At 44.3% G+C, this 19,257-nt stretch overlaps 2 protein-coding genes across 7 annotated transcripts; one reads left to right on the forward strand and one right to left on the reverse strand.

Annotated features, from left to right (window-relative positions):
* Positions 1–1,266: 1,266 nt before the first annotated feature.
* LOC148211454 (uncharacterized) lies at positions 1,267–18,006 on the forward strand. 6 transcript variants are annotated; one of them, XR_015790985.1, is made up of 7 exons: positions 1,269–5,832; positions 5,900–6,387; positions 6,458–15,701; positions 15,938–16,100; positions 16,631–16,973; positions 17,404–17,569; positions 17,689–18,006. XR_015790985.1 is itself a non-coding variant. In XM_088124497.1 (3 exons), the coding sequence occupies exons 2-3, from the start codon at positions 6,181–6,183 to the stop codon at positions 6,989–6,991; spliced, it is 741 nt and encodes a 246-aa protein (XP_087980623.1). In that variant the 5' UTR covers positions 1,281–5,832; positions 5,900–6,180; the 3' UTR covers positions 6,992–7,122. The 6 variants fall into 6 exon arrangements, 1 of the variants encoding a protein (XP_087980623.1); XR_015790986.1 differs by having other exon boundaries at positions 6,458–13,815; XR_015790987.1 differs by having other exon boundaries at positions 1,268–5,832; positions 6,458–16,100; positions 17,684–18,006.
* On the reverse strand, positions 14,854–17,884 carry PAP16 (purple acid phosphatase 16). The gene is made up of 5 exons (XM_022300234.2): positions 17,665–17,884; positions 17,368–17,583; positions 16,650–16,944; positions 15,961–16,129; positions 14,854–15,166 (listed from the first exon to the last, which is right to left on the reverse strand). The coding sequence occupies exons 1-5, from the start codon at positions 17,882–17,884 to the stop codon at positions 14,945–14,947; spliced, it is 1,122 nt and encodes a 373-aa protein (XP_022155926.1). The 3' UTR covers positions 14,854–14,944.
* Positions 18,007–19,257: the final 1,251 nt, after the last annotated feature.

Below are 19,257 nucleotides of genomic sequence, written 5' to 3' on the forward strand. Positions count from 1 at the left end.
TTCAGAAGATTACCCTGGCGTCCTTCATCTCATTTATATGGCAACATCGTCACCGACTACGTCTCCGTCGCATTTATAGGGCAACATCTTCCTTTTTTATTGTCACCGGCTACTTCTTCGTCATTGGCTACGTACCCAAGCTTCTCATCTCCGGCGGCCTCCATCGCATTTATAGGGCAACATCGTTTCAATTTTGCACAGAATCGAGGTATATATTTCTTATTGTATATGCTCAATATAGGTTTCTTTTTTTACAGAATCTGCTACTCTTTGGTTCCTATTATCTCTTCCTATCTGCTATTATCCTTTATAACAGTGTATATTTCAGTATATATAATATAGTGATACTGATTAGGATATATAATATATATCTAGATTAAAATATTTCCATATATAACAGTGAAACAATTTCCATGGCAAATGTATTAGGATATATAATATATCTCAAGTTTACATACGACTTTCGGTATTACATTGGTATATACGAGTATATTTTTCTTTATTCGTTTGTTATGAGTAACGTATGTGTGGTGATATATAGTGTTTAGATAATGATATATATTATATCTCAAGATTTATGTATGTCGATATATACTGATGGTGATTCAAAGTTAAAAATCTATTGGATATATACCGTTAAGGATTTACATCGGATAAATTTTATATCTCATAAGGTTTAGTCTATGTTATATCGGGTATATTATATATTCAATATGTTATACTTTATACAAGGACGTGTTGGGCAGTGAACGAAGAAGAAAAACGGAAGAAAAAATGGAAGAATAAACGAGAAAACTTGGAAGTGAACGAAGAAGAAAATCGGAAACAATGGAGGAGAGATGAAATAAATCTTTTTTGAGGGATTTGGAGGAGAGAATTAAGGAATTTGAATTGAGATAATATCTATAGGGCCCACATTTATTAAATGATTGTGATATTAATTTATGGAAATAACAATTTTATATTTCAAAAAATCAAAATTCATTAATAAATGAAAATGCAATCAATAGGGGTAAATACAGAATTAAATTAAAATCCTAATGCATAAATCTAAAAGTGTAAATTTTTAAAAATTTAGACATTTATGTAAATAAGTTTCTAAAACAGCCCTCCGAAGATATTATCTCTATTTGTTTTTTAATCTAAAATGTACGTTTTCTAATCGTTAGTTGATATCAGCCTATTACCAAATGACCATCCATGCTCCCTTCTCACTCTTCTTAATCTTCTCTCGAATATTCTCTCCCTTCTTTACTCACCACAAAATAAAACACCCTTGCCCATTACCAAATGACCATTCATGCCCCCTTCTCGCTCTTCTTAACCTTCTCTCCGATATTCTCTCTCTTCTTTACCCACCACAAAATAAAACACACTTTCTCTCTCATCTTTACTCTAAAAACCCCAAAATCTCTCGAATCTCTCTTCTCTATCTCCAAGCGGCCGCCACCCCTTACCACACATTTTCTCTCTCTTCTTAATTCACCCATAAACCCTAAAATCTATCATATCTATCTTCCATATTTCATCTTCAGCAACCATTTCCTCTTTTTTTTTAATGTTCAGATCTCTCAGATCTCTCTTCAGATCTCTTAGATCTGTTTCCTTCTCGCTCTAATCTATCTCGTTCTTGCTCTAGGTACTCTCTCGTTCTTATTTTCTCTCTCTTTCTTATTCTTACTCTCGCTCTCGCTCTCGGTGCACTCTCGCTCATTTGAAGACAAGCGCAGAGAAAATAGAAGTTGTAAGAGTAGATTTGAAGACGAGCACCGAGAAAGTTGTGGTTTCGCTCTCGATCTTGTTCTCGTTTTCGCTATCGATCCCATCGGAGGACAATCATAGATGGCAGAAAAAACAAAACAAAAAAAGAAGAAGAAGAAGAATAGGCAGCTGAGGAAGATGAGGAGAGAGATATATAAGTTTTAGGTATTTTTAGTGAATAAAGAAGAGAGAGAAAGTGAGTTTTTGAGTTTTTTTAATGAGTAAAGAAGAGTGAGAAAAAGGTTTTGAGCTTTTTCATCTATGTATTTATTGTGTTCTAAATAAAGAAGAGAGAGAAATGAAGTTTTGAGCGAGGGTCTAGTATAAGGTAAGATATATAGATGGACTCAATCAAAAAGTAAAAAAAAAAGTTATTATTTTTAAAGAGGGAGTGTTTATAAGGAAACAATTATTAAATATTTCCAGAACTAAATAAAGTTTTTTTTTTTTTTTTTGAAGATGACTAAATAAATCATTCAAACTATTCTGTTTTTATTTATTAAATCTCTGGATGATTAATTTAGTCAAATTAATAATTTTTCAAAACTTATCCATGAAAGGTAAATCTTTTAAATCATTAGTTAATTGAATTAATTTTTATGAATTCTACCATTATACAAATGTATAAAGTGAATAGTTTCAAATTTTATTAAATAAAATGTTTTTATCTAAAAATAATAATAATCAAAATTTTTTGTTATTAATTAAAACAAAATCGGCAACATAGGGTTTTTAGAGAGAAAAAAAAAACAAGAACGAAAAAACTATTTTTAGGGAGAGAGGGTGGGGCCTTATGTCTGTCATTTACTCACTAAAAAATTAAAAACTCACCTTTTCTCTCTTAAAAACCCTAATTTTATATCTCTTTCTCTCCTCATCTTCTTCAAGCCGCCCCTTCTTTTTCTTCTTTTTTTTTTTTCTTTTTAAATTGCCATCCATGATTGTCCTAAGCGGGAGCGGGAGCGGGAGCGAGATCAAGAGCGGGAGCGAGAGCGAGATAGAGAGCGGGAGCGAGACCGAGAGTGAGAGCAACCAAGAACAAGAACGAGACCGATGTTTTCTCTGCCCTTGTCTTCAGATATGCTCTTAAAACTTATATTTTCTTCGTGCTCATCTTGAAATCTGCTCTTAAAACTTATGTATATGCTCTTAAATCTTATGTATATGCTTTTATGATTCTTGGAAACAAAAATCGAATGGATCTGCTATTTTGTGTATGCATTTCTGATTTAGGGGCGTGGAAAAAAATGGAAGAAAGAGAGGAGTGCACAGCAAAAAATGAGAAAATCGAATGAGAAAAGGGTGTAGAAAAAAGGAGAGAGAATCTGGGGAAAAAAATCCAAAAGAAAGAGATCTCAAACGGTAATACATTGAGAGAGAAATCTTGTTGAAAAAAAAAATCAGGTAGAAAGAAAGAAAGAATTGCATAAGATAAAAATTTGGAGGATAGGGGAGGGAGAGGAAACTCAGGTGGAAGAAAAAATTATGGAAAAATGGTGAAAGGAAACAAATTTTAGAAAAGAGAGATAGAGGGAGAATAAGAAAGAGTGGAGGGTAATGAAAATAATTTTGTATTTAGTGTGATGTCAGCGAACATTAGAAAACCTATCTTTTTCATTGAAAAAGAGTGGGTAAAAAAAATATTGATTTGGAAAAAGGCTATTCAGCCCAAAAATCCAAGATATAGTCACATGTTCGGCTTAATAACAATAAAAGCCCACTTGGGATATGTCTTGAGTCACCCAAAAAAAACAAGTGAGAGAGTAGATTATTTGATATTTGTAAAAATTTTACAATTAGAACTAGAGAAGAGAAAGTAGCTAAAACAATACACGTAGAGATATGACATTGTTTAGAGAACCCTTGAGAGATGCAAACTATGGTCGATGTGTGCAATCCGAGACTTAGAGAGAGCGCAATCATCCCGATCGCCACATACACCGGAACAAAATCTTCGTCTTACGACGAATTGGCTCTACTCGGCTGCTGTCGATGGTAATTAAATTGCGAGAAATTGACAGAAAAATACTCAACAAAATAGATATAACTAATTAAAAATCAACACCCTAACTTGTTTGAGCCCGACTTAGATCGGTACGTTCAGGACGAACTACGGCCAACGGTCCCGCACCTTCCCTGAACACTCTTGAGACCTGCAAAACAAAGTTAGCACTCCGATTAGCAAGTTAGTTCTGGTCCGAGCTAACTTGCCGAGTCTACTTAGGATTGCGTACCTTGCATTTAAGGCTAAGGTTTCTATTTATAGAAATTGGGCCCGACAGGAGTTCTGACACTCCCTCAAATCGCGGCGTGTTGTCGGGTACGGAAGGGACATTGTTACGGACTTTGTCTAAAGTCGAGTCAGCGCTTTAGGTCTTACCCTGTCTGCTGACCTGAGTGCTTTGGAGCCACTTTCTATATTTCGTCCGCGTGTTCATCTAACTCACCTTTTGGATCATGACACGTGGTAGGCCAGGATTCGCATCCAACATTGACCCCCACTTCGGCGGGGTGGAGGTCGGCTCGGCGAAGTCCTCCGAGCTAACTGAAGATGGGTCGAATCCACACGTTCATGTCTGACGTCATGGATGTCGTCAGCCCTAGCTTCTGCTTCGAGAACCCAAACGTCGTCATAAGGACAGCCTGACGTGGACGAATCTTGTCCGTTGATCTCTCCTTGATCGGACGGCTCTCGTGCTTCCGAGCTGTCCTATAAAAGGCGAAAGTCTTTCACTTTTCACTTTTTACTTTTCACTTTTGAGTTTTCGTGTACCTCGGTCGTTTCCAAGTCAAGTACTCTCTCCCTCTTTCTTTAGATAGTTCTTTTAAGTCTTCCCAGTCAGGTCTGGCGATGAGTAGCTCGTCTAGGGATTCGTCGTCTGGGTCGTCTAGTTCCTCTAGTTCAGACAACGTTTTAGGAGATCCGACCTTAGCTTCTACCTCAGGGAACCCCTATATCGAGGATAGATCGGGAAACCCCAATATAGCCTCCACCTCGGGAAACCTTAACCTCGGTCCAGTAGTTGAGCCTCCCTCCTCGACTTGCTCGGTAGGTAGGTTAGCCGAGCTCCGCAAAACCTATTCAATCCCCAACTCCATAGAGCTCAGGGTACCCAACGTCGGAGAGTCCCTTGACAACCCTCCTCCGGGCTTCGTCAGCTTCTACCCTCAGATGTTCCATAGGGGGGTCAGACTTCCACTCCACCCTTTCATACAGAGGTTTCTTAGCGCGGTCAACCTTGCCCCAGCTCAGCTCTCCCCTAACGGTTGGTCTACCGTGCTCGGAGCCTACGTTCTGTGGTGGGTCCTCCGGGCCGAGGATGAGGATAGGCTCACGGTAGATCGTCTCTTAGCGACCCATACCGTCAAAGCCTCCAATAAGGGAGAGGGTCGGTACTACCTCTCAGCTCGGCGGAACGTAGGTCAGTTGATTAGGAACCCCTCCTCCAACAAGAACTGGAAGGAGTACTGGTTCCTCGTCTCTGGCGAGTGGCTTCGGAGGGACGGAGGGAGTGAGCCAACCTGCCAAGTCCCAGTAGAGTTCGGTGACGTAGGTGAGTGTCCTAGGTGCGAGCTAGGGGTTTTTTTTTTTTTGTCTTAACTTGAGTAACCTTATGTTGGGTTTGTAAGGTGATTGCAAACAAAGTCCCACATTGGCTAGAGAAGGGAATGATCATGGGTATATAAGAGAGGACAATTATCTCTATTGGTATGAGGCCTTTTGGGTGAAACCAAAAGCAAAGCCGTGAGGGCTATGCCCAAAGCGGACAATATCATACCATTGTGGAGATACGTGGGATACTCGAGGTACCGTTGTCCTTAACACCTTATTGCTGACGTTGTCTTGTTTTGCAGCTCTATCATCCGCCGTTCCGAGGATCAACAACAAGTCCTGGGAGATCATCAAACGAGTCCAAGGTCGGAGCATAAAGTACGCGCTGTGGGGTGAGGCACTCGTCTCAAACTCCCACCTCTTCTCTAGCGGTCTCAGTCTTCACAACCAGGCAGACGAGTTCAAGAAGCTGCCTAAACCTCGGCAACGCAGCTCGCAAAAGCGTAAGGCCCCTGAAGGTAACTACTCCTTGACTCCTCAGCTCGGTCGGTTGCCATATCTTGTCTAACCTCGTCTCTTTTGCAGAAATGGCCTCCAAATTCCTCGCGCTTAATAGCACGAAGCGGCAACAGGCCTCGGTCTCAATTGCTCCGCCGGCGCCTTCTCAAGCTCATCGTCGTACGAGTAACGCCGACGTCCCAGCTCCTGGGCTGGCCAACTTGGCCAAACTCCAGGCCCTCCAAGCTTAGCCCTTGCAGACCGTGGTTGGGGGCGAAGAGTCGGCTGCTCCCCTGCATCGGAAGAAACGGGCGAGGGAGACGCTCCCCTCCGAGGAGGTCAACTCCAAGTCTCCACCTCCCCCCATCATGGTTGACTCGGAGGAGGGGTCCCAACACGGCCGGCAACACTGCGACGAGCTCCCGCTCCCCTTCAAGCTCGTCTTCTCCCGCCTCAGCATCCACGAGGCTGCGATGAAAGTAAGGTCCTCGAGCTCTCGCCGAATAGAACGAGCTGTTCGGGTGCCTGAGGACCCAGTGGAGGTGGTAAGGAAGATTGTAGCTCTTGTTGCCGAGGTAAGCTCGCGCCCGCTCTATTCTTCTTCTCTTCCTTTAATCCTCTTGACCTAACCTCTGGCCTTTGCAGCTGCACTACCACGCCTGCCTCTCGGCATCGATGATGGGCCTGGAGCTCGGAGGACGGGACCTGAAGGAGGAGAAGACGAACGCCTCTTATGAGCGGAGGATCGCTGAGCTCCAAGTTGAGGTCGACCAGGCGCGAGCAGAGAAGGAGGCCGAGGCCGATAGGTCGAAAGCCTTGATAGCCCAAGCTCGCACCGATCTGAAGAACGCCCGAGGCCGAGCTGAGACGGCAGAGAAGGATTGGAATGAAGATCAGCAGAATCTAGCCAGCTGGGCCTATCTAGAGAAGAAGGTCAAAGAATTTCCCGAATTCGATGGCCTAGCTCGCGACCTGGCGGACAAGGGCTTTTATTATACTATCAACCGGCTCGACACTGCTTGCTCGGAGGAGGCCATTACCGCTGTCGAGCTGGAATATGAGTCCATCTGGGTGGACCGCCCTGCTGACGTCGGTAAGGAGGCCGAGGCTGCTGATGTCGTTGCGGTTGCTGAGGCTGATGCAGGAACTAGCAAGCCTGTCGACCTTCCGCAGAAGTAGATCGCCTCTTTCTTCTGTCGCTTCTTTTCATTTCGTCATTATTTTAGAATCAGATTACTGTACCGAGCCGAGGCATATATACCTCGGCTCTTCATCGAACTTCTCAATTTAATGAAATACGGTTTCACTCAGACCCGAGTTACTCCTTCCGAAGTCCCAATACTTAGAGGAAATTCAATTAAAATTTCAATCTCAGCTTTAGTTTAGCTTTAGTTTTGGTCTCATCGTTTGAGTTCATCAAGTTTTAGTAATTTCTTACTCACACAACGGCTTACGAGCCGAACAATTCAACTCGGCGGTGTGTATTTGGGATAACCAGGTTCCTACGAGCTGACCATTGCTTCGCGTGTTTGCAAAAATATAACTTATTGTAGGTCGTTTATCATAGGTCATACCACGTAGTCTGCCTCGGCCCCCATTTGACGTAGCTCGGTAGTAGTAACAACTCTAACGAATAAAGTCAAATGTTGTACAAGTCATTAGAGATCGGCTTTTATTGACGAATGAAATTTTACACGTCGGATTACACACATCTCATTGATAATAAACTCGCAAATGCTCAGCATTCCATGGGTGAGGGAGTTATCTCCCATTGAGGTCGGATAGCAGATACGCTCCAGGGCGGAGTATTTTCAACACTCTGTACGGACCTTCCCAATTCGGCTCGAGTGCTCCGACATGCTGCATTACCTTCTTGAGGACGAGGTCTCCAGGCTTGAACGTTCAGACCTTCACTCTGGCGTTGTAGTACCGAGCCGTACGGTTCTGATATTCTGCTAGCCTGAGTTGGGAGTTAGATCTTTTCTCCTCGAGGAGGTCAAGATTCGCAAAGAGAGCTTCGCTGTTGGCTTGCTCGTCGAAATTCTCAACTCGGGGCGTCGGCATGCCGATCTCTGTAGGAACGACGACCTCTGACCCGAATGCTAAGCCGTATGGCGTCTCGCCAGTAGATCGGCGAGGTGTGGTTCAGTAGGACCACAATACATCTGGTAACTCTTCTGCCCATCGACCTTTCAGAGATTTCAGCCTCGTCTTCAGCCCACGCTTGATGATCTTGTTGATAGCTTCAACTTGCCCGTTAGACCGTGGATGGGCCGGCGACGAGCTGAGGTGACGTATGCCGAGCTGTTGACAGAATTTATTAAACCGAGCACCGTCAAACTGCTTTCCATTGTCGGTAATGATGGCGCTCGGTAAACCAAACTGACATACTATGCTCTTCCATACAAAGCTGACGACCTTCTCCTCGATAATAGACGCCAGAGGTTCCGCTTCCACCCACTTGGTGAAGTAATCTACAGCTACTATGACGAACTTCAACTGCGCATTCCCGTCGGTAGTGGGCCGATCAGATCTATCCTCCACTGAGCAAAAGGCCAAGGGCTTGAGATCGGCGTCAGCATCTCTGGGGGTTGTCTCAGGATGCTCGTGAAGCGTTGGCATTTGTCGCATGTTTTGGTGAACTTCTTGGTGTCGCGTTCAATCGTCGGCCAGTAGTAGCCCTGGCGGACGACCTTCGCGGCCACGAACCGAGCTCCTCCATGGTTTTCGCAAACCCCTTCATGAATCTCGCGCATGACATACCTCGCCTCGTCTGGGTTGAGGCACTGCAGTAATGGTAGGGAATATCCCCTCTTGAAGAGCTTGCCTTCTTGCATCAAGTAGCGGCAGCTTGACGTCAGAGCTTTTTGGCCTGGTTCGGATCGGCAGGGACTCAGCCACTGACCAAGAAGTCCTTAATCGGATCCATCCATGTAGGCTGAGCTGACTGGATCTCCATTACCTCAGGTTGGTCGATGGACGACTCAGCGAGTATTTCAACTGGAATAGGTCGGTCTCGTATACCAAGGCTAGGCGAGCCAGTGCGTCGGCGTTGGAGTTTTCGGACCTTAGCACGTGTCGAATCACATAGCCCTCAAACTGGGCGAGGAGCACTCAGGCTTTGGCCAGATACCTCTCCATATGAGCTTCCTTCACTTGGTACTCCTCGGTAACCTAATTGACAATCAGCTGGGAATCGTTGAGAATCAAAAGTCGCCTCACGCCCATCCCTCTGGCGACCTTCAGTCCATTTATCAATGCCTCGTACTCGGCTTCGTTGTTGGAAGCTCGGAAGTTAAACCGGAGTACGTACTCAAACCAAAGACCACCGGGCCGAGTAGCAGCATGCCTGCCCCACAACCTTTCTCATTGGACGAGCCATCTATGTGTAGTGTCCACTGGTCACGGACATCGCCCTCTTGCCTGGGTGGGGTCAACTCGACAACAAAGTCTGCGGCTGCCTGACCTTTTAGCGCTGTTCTCGGCTTGAAGGCGATGTCATGCTCACTGAGCTCTAGTGCCCACTTCATCAATCGACCCGACGTTTCGGGCTTGTAAAAAATCTGCCTCAAGGGGAAGTTTGTCAGAACGATTATCTTGTGTGCCTGGAAGTACGGTCGTAGACGTTGCGCCGAGGTTACCAAGGCTAGGGTCAGCTTCTCAACACAGGGGTAACGAGCCTCGGCCTCGGTCAACGACTTGCTTGTGTAGTAAACAAGGCTCTGCCGTCCCTCCGCCTCCCTGGTAAGTACTGAGCTCACTGCATTTTCCGACACTGCTAGGTACAGGTAGAGTACCTCGCCAGGCAGCGGCTTTGACAACAAGGGAACCGAGCTGAGGTACTGCTTCAACTGCCGAAGTGCAGCTTCACAATCGTCGGTCCATTCGAACCGACTCTTTTTCCTTAGTATTTGGAAGAAAGGGTGGCACTTGTCAGTGGAGCGAGATACAAAGCGATTCAAGGCTGCCAATCGACCATTCAACCTCTGTAGCTGCTTAATGTTCCTCTGTGCCTCCATCTCGAGGACTGCTTTTATCTTGTCTGGATTTGCTTCAATTCCGCGTTCGTGGACGATGAACCCGAGGAACTTTCCTGACGAGACCCCAAAGGCGCACTTGCTCGGGTTGAGCTTCATCTGATACTTCCGAAGCACGCCGAAGGCCTCTGTCAGGTCGGTTAAATGGGAGCTCGTCTGCTTACTTTTTACCAGCATGTCTACATATACCTCCATGTTGCGTCCGATCTGTTTGGCGAACATCATGTTGACCATCCGCTGGTAGGTCGTCCCAGCATTCTTCAGACCGAAAGGCATGACGTTGTAGCAATACAGCCCTTGATCGGTAACAAAGGCGGTATGCTCTTGGTCAGGCGCATGCATCGAAATCTGATTGTACCCGAAGTAGGCATCCATGAAGGAGAGGAGTTCATGCCCTGCCATTGCGTCGACGAGCTGATCTATCAGAGGTAGGGGAAAACTGTCTTTCGGGCATGCCTTATTGAGGCTCCTAAAGTCAATATAGACGTGCCACTTGCCGTTGGACTTTTTAACTAAAACTACATTAGACAACCACGCGGGGTAATGAACTTCTCTTATGAATTTAGCTCGTAGCAATTGCTCGACTTCATTACAAATTACATTACTTCGCTCGGCGTCGACAGGCTGACGCTTTTGCCTCACAGGCCTATAGCTAGGATCTACATTAAGCTTATGCACCATTATACTCGGGTGTATGCCCGGCATGTCGTCGTGAGACTATGCGAACACGTCAGCATTTGCCTTTAGAAAATCGACGAGCTCTTCTTTTACTTCGGCCCCCAGTCTGCTGCCGACGCTGACCTGCTTTTCTGGCCCCAGCAGGGGGACAAGTTCTAGCTCTTCAGCTGGGGTTCCGCGGCTCAGCTCTGGTTCCTCGTCACATGGCTCGGGCGCGCTCGTGACCGCCGCACAAGTGGCTGTTCCCTTCATCGCGGGGCGTAGCATTCTCTAGACGTTCTTTGCTCACCTCGGACTGTTGCAATTCCGGCCGAGGTGGGGTACTTCAAGACCTGGTGATAAGTGGATGGAACTGCTCTGAGATCGTGAATCAAGGGCCGACCAATTATGGCGTTGTATGCAGAGCTCCGATCTATCACAACAAATTCTGCAACCCTAGTTACTTGTTGATCTCCCTCGCCGAGGGTAACAGGGAGCGAGACACATCCTTCCGCGCTGATTGACTCCTCTGCAAAACCGACCAAAGGAGTCGGGCTGAGCTTCAAATGCTTCCTCTCCCACCCCAGGGCCGTGTAGGTCGAGAACGATAAGATATTGGCCGACGTTCCTCCGTCGACAAGGACTCTTCTCACCTTCACGTGATCTATGACTGGGGCGATCACTATAGCGTTGTTATGGGGCATGTGTACTCCCTCGCTGTCTTGGTCGTCGAACAAGATCGGTATCACAGGCTCCTTGGGGTACGAGGTACAGACCTCGTGTGCTGCTTCCCGAGCCAGAGCTTTCCTCTTCTGCCCTGACTGTCCCCCACTCGGGCCCCCATGGATGGTATTTATAACGGCGGGATGATCTTCCTTCCGTCTCGACGGTGGCGACTTCTCTCACTTTGCCTCCCGAGCCGACCCCTCTGGCTCTGCCCTTTCACGCCTGTCGACATATTTTTTCACATAACCTCTTCGGATCAGATCCTCGACCTGCTCCTTCAAGTGGAAACAGCGTGAAGTGTCGTGGCCATGATCCTTGTGGAATCGGCAGTAGAGTCGCTTGTCTCGTTTCCCTGGAGGTCGGCGGAGCTTTTCTGGGGCTGCAAAAAGCTCCTCCAGGTCGATATCTTCTGCCGCCACGTAGATCTCCGTGATTGAGGCGTTCAATGGAGTGAACTTGTCGAACTTTGGCCCTCGACGGTCTGAAGGGGCTTTCTCGTCTCGACGGCCTCTACTCTAGTTGTCGTCGGCCCGCCGAGATGAGCCCCAACCATCGCTGCGCTGCTTCTTGGGAGGAGGGGACTTTCGGTCCCGATCTTTACCGCGGTTGCTCCGCCGGGCCCCATTGGCTTTCCACAACTCCAAGCCGTCAATGTACTGGCGAGCTCTAGCGAGCATCTCGTTCAGGGATGCCGGCGGTCGGCTTTCGAACTCTATCGTCAAGTTCCTGTCGTTCAAACCCGTGGTGAAGTACATCATGGCGATGTCATCGGTGTAACTTACCACTTTGACATGCTCGTCCATGAACCGAGCGATGTACTCCGTCAGAGACTCGCTGTCCCGTTGCTTCACTGTTCCGAGGTGAGAGGGCGGCAACTTCAACAACTGCCGAGCTGAGAATTGGTTGATGAAAAACCTTCTCAGCTGTTGATAACTGTCGATGGATCGGGGCTTCAAGTGTCGGTACCACAATCTTGCTGAGCCTTCCAAGGCTATTTGAAATGCTCGGCACTTCATGGCGTCGCTCGCGGCCAGGAAATCCATCTTCCCCTTGAACACCTCCACGTAGGAGATCGAATCTCCAGACCCGTCGTAAGAACTCATGACTGGAGCCTTGAACCTCGGTGGGATAGGTGCATCAAGGATCGCTTGGGAGAAAGGCGGTTCTTCTTGCTCGGCTACGCGATGCGGGTCTACAGGCCTACACTGCCGCTTGAGATCTTCTATCTCCCTCTGAAACTGATCCCGGAGGAGGTCTACTTCAGACCGAAACGAATGGTCAGCGTGGGAAAACCTCTCTCGACCGTTGACCTCTGGGCTTTCCTCCTCATCGTCAACCAGATACTCCCGATCTTTGGGTGCCACTACTCGTCGCCTCGGCGTCTCCTCACCTCGCCCCTGATGGGCGTTGTAGCTATCGAAAGATGCTGGGGGAGTCTGAATTGGTCGGACCCTAGGGTGTCGGTCCTCGACCCGATTGTCCTATTGAGGGTGGTCACGTACCTGTGCTCCCAGGGCACTGCCTGTCCTCACCCGTTGTGGCTTTCGCAAGGGCGCTCCAGCTCGGGCCTCCCTGCGAGGTCGGAACTGATACTCTGTTCTTCGGGTCGGATGCATCGGTCCCTTTCCTCGAATGGGATCCCTGGAGACGGAAGAGCCAGACACCTCGCTGCCTCTCTCGACCGCCTCGAGCCTCGCCTTGACTTCCGTGAGCTCGGCGATCACGTTGGCTACCATGACGGGGTCTACGCCTGCATCGGCACTTGCCCCGGAGCGTGCACCTGTGTTTCCCCAACCGCGGAGGCGAGGTGCACGGGGCGGCAACCCGTTCCTCTGAGGCTGTAGTGGCGGAAACTAATCTGAGGTGAGGTGGAAGTCTCGGACTGCTACTGGATCGAATGTGGTCGACCGACCTCCATTCTCCTTGACCACCCCCGCCTGGGGTCGTTGTTTGATGACGGGAGTTCCGGCCACCTGAGAGTACGTGAGTCGAGGTTGGGCATGAGAAGTGGCAGCATCCCTCATCGGAGAGCGGATTGGTGAAAGTTGAGATCGTGACTGCTGGGAGCGGGTTTAGGCCATTGGCTCAGATTGCAAAAGGTGAGACTGACTTCTAGATGTGTCGTCCCCACAGACGATGCCAGATGTTTGAGCCCGAAATTGATGAGCTCGGATACGACTTAGATTGTTACGTTCAGGACGAACTACGGCCAACGGTCCCACACCTTCCCTGAACACTCTTGAGACCTGCAAAACAAAGTTAGCACTCCGATGAGCAAGTTAGTTCTGGTCCGAGCTAACTTGCCGAGTCTACTTAGGATTGCGTACCTTGCATTTAAGGCTAAGGTTTCTATTTATAGAAATTGGGCCCGACAGGAGTTCTGACACTCCCTCAAATCGCGGCGTGTTGTCGGGTACGGAAGGGACATTGTTACGGACTTTGTCTCAGGTCGGGTCGGCGCTTTAGGTCCTACCCTGTCTGCCGATCTGAGTGCTTTGGAGCCACTTTCTATATTTTGTCGGCGTGTTCATCTAACTCACCTTTTGGATCATGACACGTGGCAGGCTAGGATTCGCATCCAAGGTAACCATTAATAAAATTGGAGGTCTAAAAAAAATGAATATTACTAATTAAAAATGAATGGTCGAATAGTTTGTAAAATTGAAAACCTAAACGACTCAAAAAAAATGAGATGCCTATAATTAAAAATTAAGAGTCTAACAACATTAAACAAAAAATGCATAAAACATAATTCCTGATACAATCTCGTGTCTTTTTATCTTCTCGTAAACCTTCGGACATAATCGAGATGTAAAAAAAGAAAAATAGATAAAAAGATGATGGCAGCACTTACCTATAAATTCATTTCTCACGTACTTTTTCGGCAATCAAATAGAATGGAATGTCAACCGTAGTTCAACTAGTTAAGGTACTTATCTTTGACCAAGAAGTCATGAATTTGAATTCGCGCCCCTACATGTTGTATTAGAAAAAATTATTATTAGAATAATTGGGTGTGATTTGATGATGCCTTTTCTTAGACTCTTGATTCCTATTCTGCCATTAGACAATGCATCTAGTTATAATACATTGATATTCACGAAGTTGAAACTCTTTAGCTGTATGATTAGTTTTAAAGTCGTAGCATATCTTGGAATCTGAGATCATCTAGTTGAACCTTGATTTTCTCCTTGTGCGTCAACAACATCTTCTATGTTTTAAGTTTATGTTATTCTACTTGCATCATTTACCAATGTCTTGTTACAATAATGAACTATATTTCTTCCAAAACTCCCTTTCTTTATACAATATTGATGTGTCAGCACTTGAACTATTCTTTACAAAATCCTTAAGGAGACAGGCTTGAAATATTTCCTATTACTACATCGTTAGGATTGCGTACGCTTGCACAGAGTTTAGTTCATATCAATCACTGACCTACGTATGATTACTTAAAACATGCACATCTATTATATTTATATATATATATATATATATATATATATATATATATATATATATATATATATATATATATATATATATATATCTGTAGTGCTAACAAATTAATATACATAAAATTAGTTGATACGTGCCAACCAAGTATTGTATTAGCTTGAATACAACTCAAAATAACGAGGTACAAATTAATACCTCTCTTTATATAGATTATAAATTCAAGTGTCCTGAATCTTTATTTATAAGAACCCTTTTAAGAACTCAAGATGACTTGGCTATGTAATTGACCATCCTCCATCCTTATCCAAGATTTCAGAGAGAAGGGTTTGTGTGTGATTTGGATGATCCTTGCTCCTCTTGGCCAATCTCCATAACCACCATAGCCACTATGTCTTGCAAAGCACAGCCAAAGTTTATTCTTACTCTTGTGGGGACAGCACCAATCCAACCCATGGTTGTGTCCTACAAACACTGCCTGCCAACACACACCACATCCACCATATAAGCACATCATTTAACCCTAATTTTGTTTGCAAATTACAATGCTAAATAAATTTCTTAAATTTCCTCTTTTTTTAGTATAACGTCATGTCAAAGATCCCATATTGAAAAGATGACAACGGACCTAACAAATATTTATAATATACATGGATTACTCCTCTCATTGTCAATTGGTTTGAAATGGAATCTCATGAATATTGATATAGTACCAGATTCCAAAACGTTCAAACGAGCATTTGATCCATGAATATTGATACAGTATCATGGGATCCAGCCAAGATAAATGAGCAGAAAAGAGCCATGATCTTGTTGGGGCATGTGAAGGATCTTATATTTGAAAATATGATAAGGGACGTCACAAAGGTTTATAATATACATGAGTTACTCCTTTTATTGGCAATGAATTTTGAGATAGAACCTCATGAATATTGATACATGTGAGTTGGAGAATTCGATCTCACGATCTCTTGATCAGAAATAAGTACCTGAACCAGTCGATACATGCTGAGGTTGCCTTTTAAATTTCCTTTCATCACCATTAATTTTGTTTGTTGTTATTTTTTTTAAATATATAATTTTGAATATTGTTTATCAATGATTAGTACTCAAAAACGTTTTGATAATAATATCCTCAAACTTATCAATTATTGTAAAAGTATCCTTAATCTCAACTCCATTTTATTAAAAGAAATAATTATTAATGAAATTATACTTTTAGTCGACTTGACCTTTTTCAATGAAACAGAGATAGAGATAGAAAGATGATACCTTGACAGAAGGCCTTTGTTGGAGTAGTGTCATGATGCCAAATTCAGCTTGTTGAGCAGCGACTTTCTCCTTGTTAATTGAACCAACACAAGGCTCTTCTATCAAAGAATATGGAGCTACCTCCTCGTATGCTCCACTTGGTATGTGCCAGAAAACTATCTCTGCAACCCTGTTTTCGTTCAAAATAATAAGCTCAAAATACATCATAAAGTCCACAAGTTCCAAACAAAATTTATGTGTGTCTAATAGGTTCTTTATATTTAAAATATATATATATCTAATAATATATATCTATAAATTTTTAATGTTGCGTGGGTAAAAAATAATTCATAAATCACGAATTTATTAAACACAAAATCTAAAGTTTGGTCTACACATTAAGCTAAAAGTGGACACTTCAAACAAAATAGACTAAGTCAACAATGCCACGGGTGAAAGCAAGATCAGATGTATTTGAGGGTAAGAAACTCATAAAATAAATTGTCTATAAAATAGAAGTGAAATTACTAGAGAAGTGTACTCAAATTTAAGAATTTATTAGATAGAGGCCAGACTTATAACTTAACTAGCATAAATATTATTTTCCAATCATGAAATTAAGAAGGCAAAATACCGAAAAAAATTTTAAATTTTTTTTAATGTTTTAATGTTTTAATGTTTGCATCCTCAGCAATATAATTAATACATACTCGGAATAAGGATTGATTTGTTGGGCTGTACGGCGAAACCACTCCACCTGGGAACTTGAGATAACTTCAGGATAAGAACCACCGCCAGAGTCTAAGAAATACAAGTTGATTACCGGCGACAATTCCAGACCGTCCGATGGTGAGATCTGGAGATAGTAGTTTGAGATAGTGGGCCACAGATCTGTGGGCCCACTTCTCGATCTTGATAATGAGTTATTCTCCACCTCATTTTTCATCAGCTCCAAACGCCGTGTCCCTCGAAACTCACACCCTCTTCCTCCTCCTGCGGATCCTTCTATCTCGTAAAACAAAAAAATAATAAGGGTAAGAATTTATAATCCTTTTGGTAGGGTTTTAGTTTGTTGTCTTTCGTTTTCAATTTCATTAAAAAATTTGAAAACTATTTCTATTTTTTATTTCTTATTTAACGTAAATATTTTCAAAATTATATAGAAATCCTGAAATATAAAAAATAAATCTTATCTCTAATTTGGATTTCAATTTCTTCCTAAAATCTTATTCCATCGTATTTGAATTTATAGTCGTTATATTTTTCTTTTTCTTTATTAAAAAATAAGAAGGGGTAATATTTTGAAACTGGCCCTCATTAGATACCTTTAAAACATAGAGACCGGATCCAATTAAGTTTAGTTTAGATAAAGGACCTAGCTAAACTGATTAAAACACCCCATTTGAGGTGATTAAGGAAAGTATCGACCTAAACGGCAATACTTTTGTTGATGAGGAATTCCAGCGGAGGAGAACCATTGGAGCGGCCAGGAAAAGGGGGCGTCGTCGTGATTTCCGAACACAGTGGCCCACGGGATTCCCCTGGCTTTAGCGGGAGAGAGTGCCATTTCCCAGTAAAAAGTTGCAGCATTTGGCGTTGCTATGTTGTTGGCTGTAATCACATCTCCAAGGTACACTACCAAATCTGCAGCCTTGGCTTAACCAAATTAACGATTATATGTTTACCAAAAAATAAACAAAATTTGAGAGAATAAACATAAACAACCTGGGTTTTCATCATGGAGGACAGTGGAGATGACTACTGTAGAATTGGCATCTTGGATCGGACCCCAATCGCTCCACGCCTCCTCCCCAAAATGCAGGTCTGCAAAAACAGCGATCTTGAACGACGCCGAGCCTGGCCGCATCCGGAGGACCCTCGCCGCCGCCGCCCGTCGGAAGAGGGCGCAGATCAACAAGGATAAGGTTATGAATTTAGGGATCATTTTATTTTCAAGTGCTTGGCGCTGTGTGTTGTGTGCTTAGAGTGCATCACTGTGTTTTTTTTAGAGTGAGGAACCACATACACATTATCTAATAATATATACATATTTTTGTTTGTAAACAACTTGAGCTCCCCTACCGCCATAGCTTTGACGACGTTTCCTGTTCCGACCTTGAGAGTCATCTCTCCGGCGTCAAGCTGCCTCCAGGAACTAATTCCCTGAAATGAAGAACAAACGTGATTAGTGGCTCCCGAATCCAGTATCCAGACAGAGTCATCGTTCTCCACTAAACATGTTTTCAAAACAAGTAAATCATATTTACCTTCGTTGGCTTTCTTCTTTTTGGTCAAGTACTTTGGGCAGTTGCACTTTCAATGCCCGTCCATATTGCAGTGGAAACACTTTCCTTTCTCTACAACCTTGGCCTTGCCTTTCTTGGCAGCGGCAGCAGCGGAGTCAGGTTTAGACCCCTTACCAGCAGCCTTCTTCTTAAAAGTCTTATTTCCAGAAGAAGAGGGCGCAGACTTGATTCCAGAGGACGAACCTCGATTGAACCTCTTTGAGGTGGCAACATTTGCCTCCCCTTCTTGTCTCTTACTCTTCATAAGAGACTGGTAGGTCTGTAGCTCGTTTAAGAGCGTGGTCAGAGTGTACTCCAGCTTATTCATAACCGCATTGCTGCGGAATGGAAGGAAACTCTTCGGAAGAGATTCCAGAATGAAGCTGACCTGACTCTGCAAGTTTATGACAGCCCCGTTCGTCTCAGCCACGTTGAAGTGGACCATCAAGTTGAGAACGTGTTCTTGCACTGAGGAACCCTCCTTCATGCGGGAGTTGTAAACGAACTTAAGGGCTTCATGTCGAGCCTATGAGGACGGTTGTCCAAACACGCTTTGCAGCGAGTCCATGATCTCCTTAGCGGTGACCGTGTCCTCATGCTTCTTGGCAAGCACATCAAATATGCTCGCTAAGATGTAGACCTTGGTCTTGTCATTGGCCTTGATCCACCTATCATAGACGTTGCACACCGCCACAGTGGCGTTAGGCGCAGGAGCTTGATGACAATCATCTTGCAAGACGAACCTAAGATCATCTATCACGAGAATAGTGTTTAAATTCGATTTCCATTGTTTGTAATTCTCACCGTTAAGTTTTTGAGCGACTAGGAGTGCAATAATTGAAGTAGACATGCTGAAAGTAAAAACAAACCTATATCAGTTTCATGCATTAGCCTTTAAACCCAATCAAATTTTAGCAAAAGTAATTAAGCACCCTAACAAAATTGTATTGCAACGACGCTTCAGTGATTTAGAGCAACAGCTACCGTAGGGCAGACAGGTACTCCTTCACTGAATTGAGACGTTCTCAACTAA

The sequence above is a fragment of the Momordica charantia genome (assembly GCF_013281855.1).
Source record: "Momordica charantia cultivar OHB3-1 chromosome 5 unlocalized genomic scaffold, Mcharantia_2.0 BLBB01000005.1, whole genome shotgun sequence".
Lineage (NCBI taxonomy): Eukaryota > Viridiplantae > Streptophyta > Magnoliopsida > Cucurbitales > Cucurbitaceae > Momordica > Momordica charantia.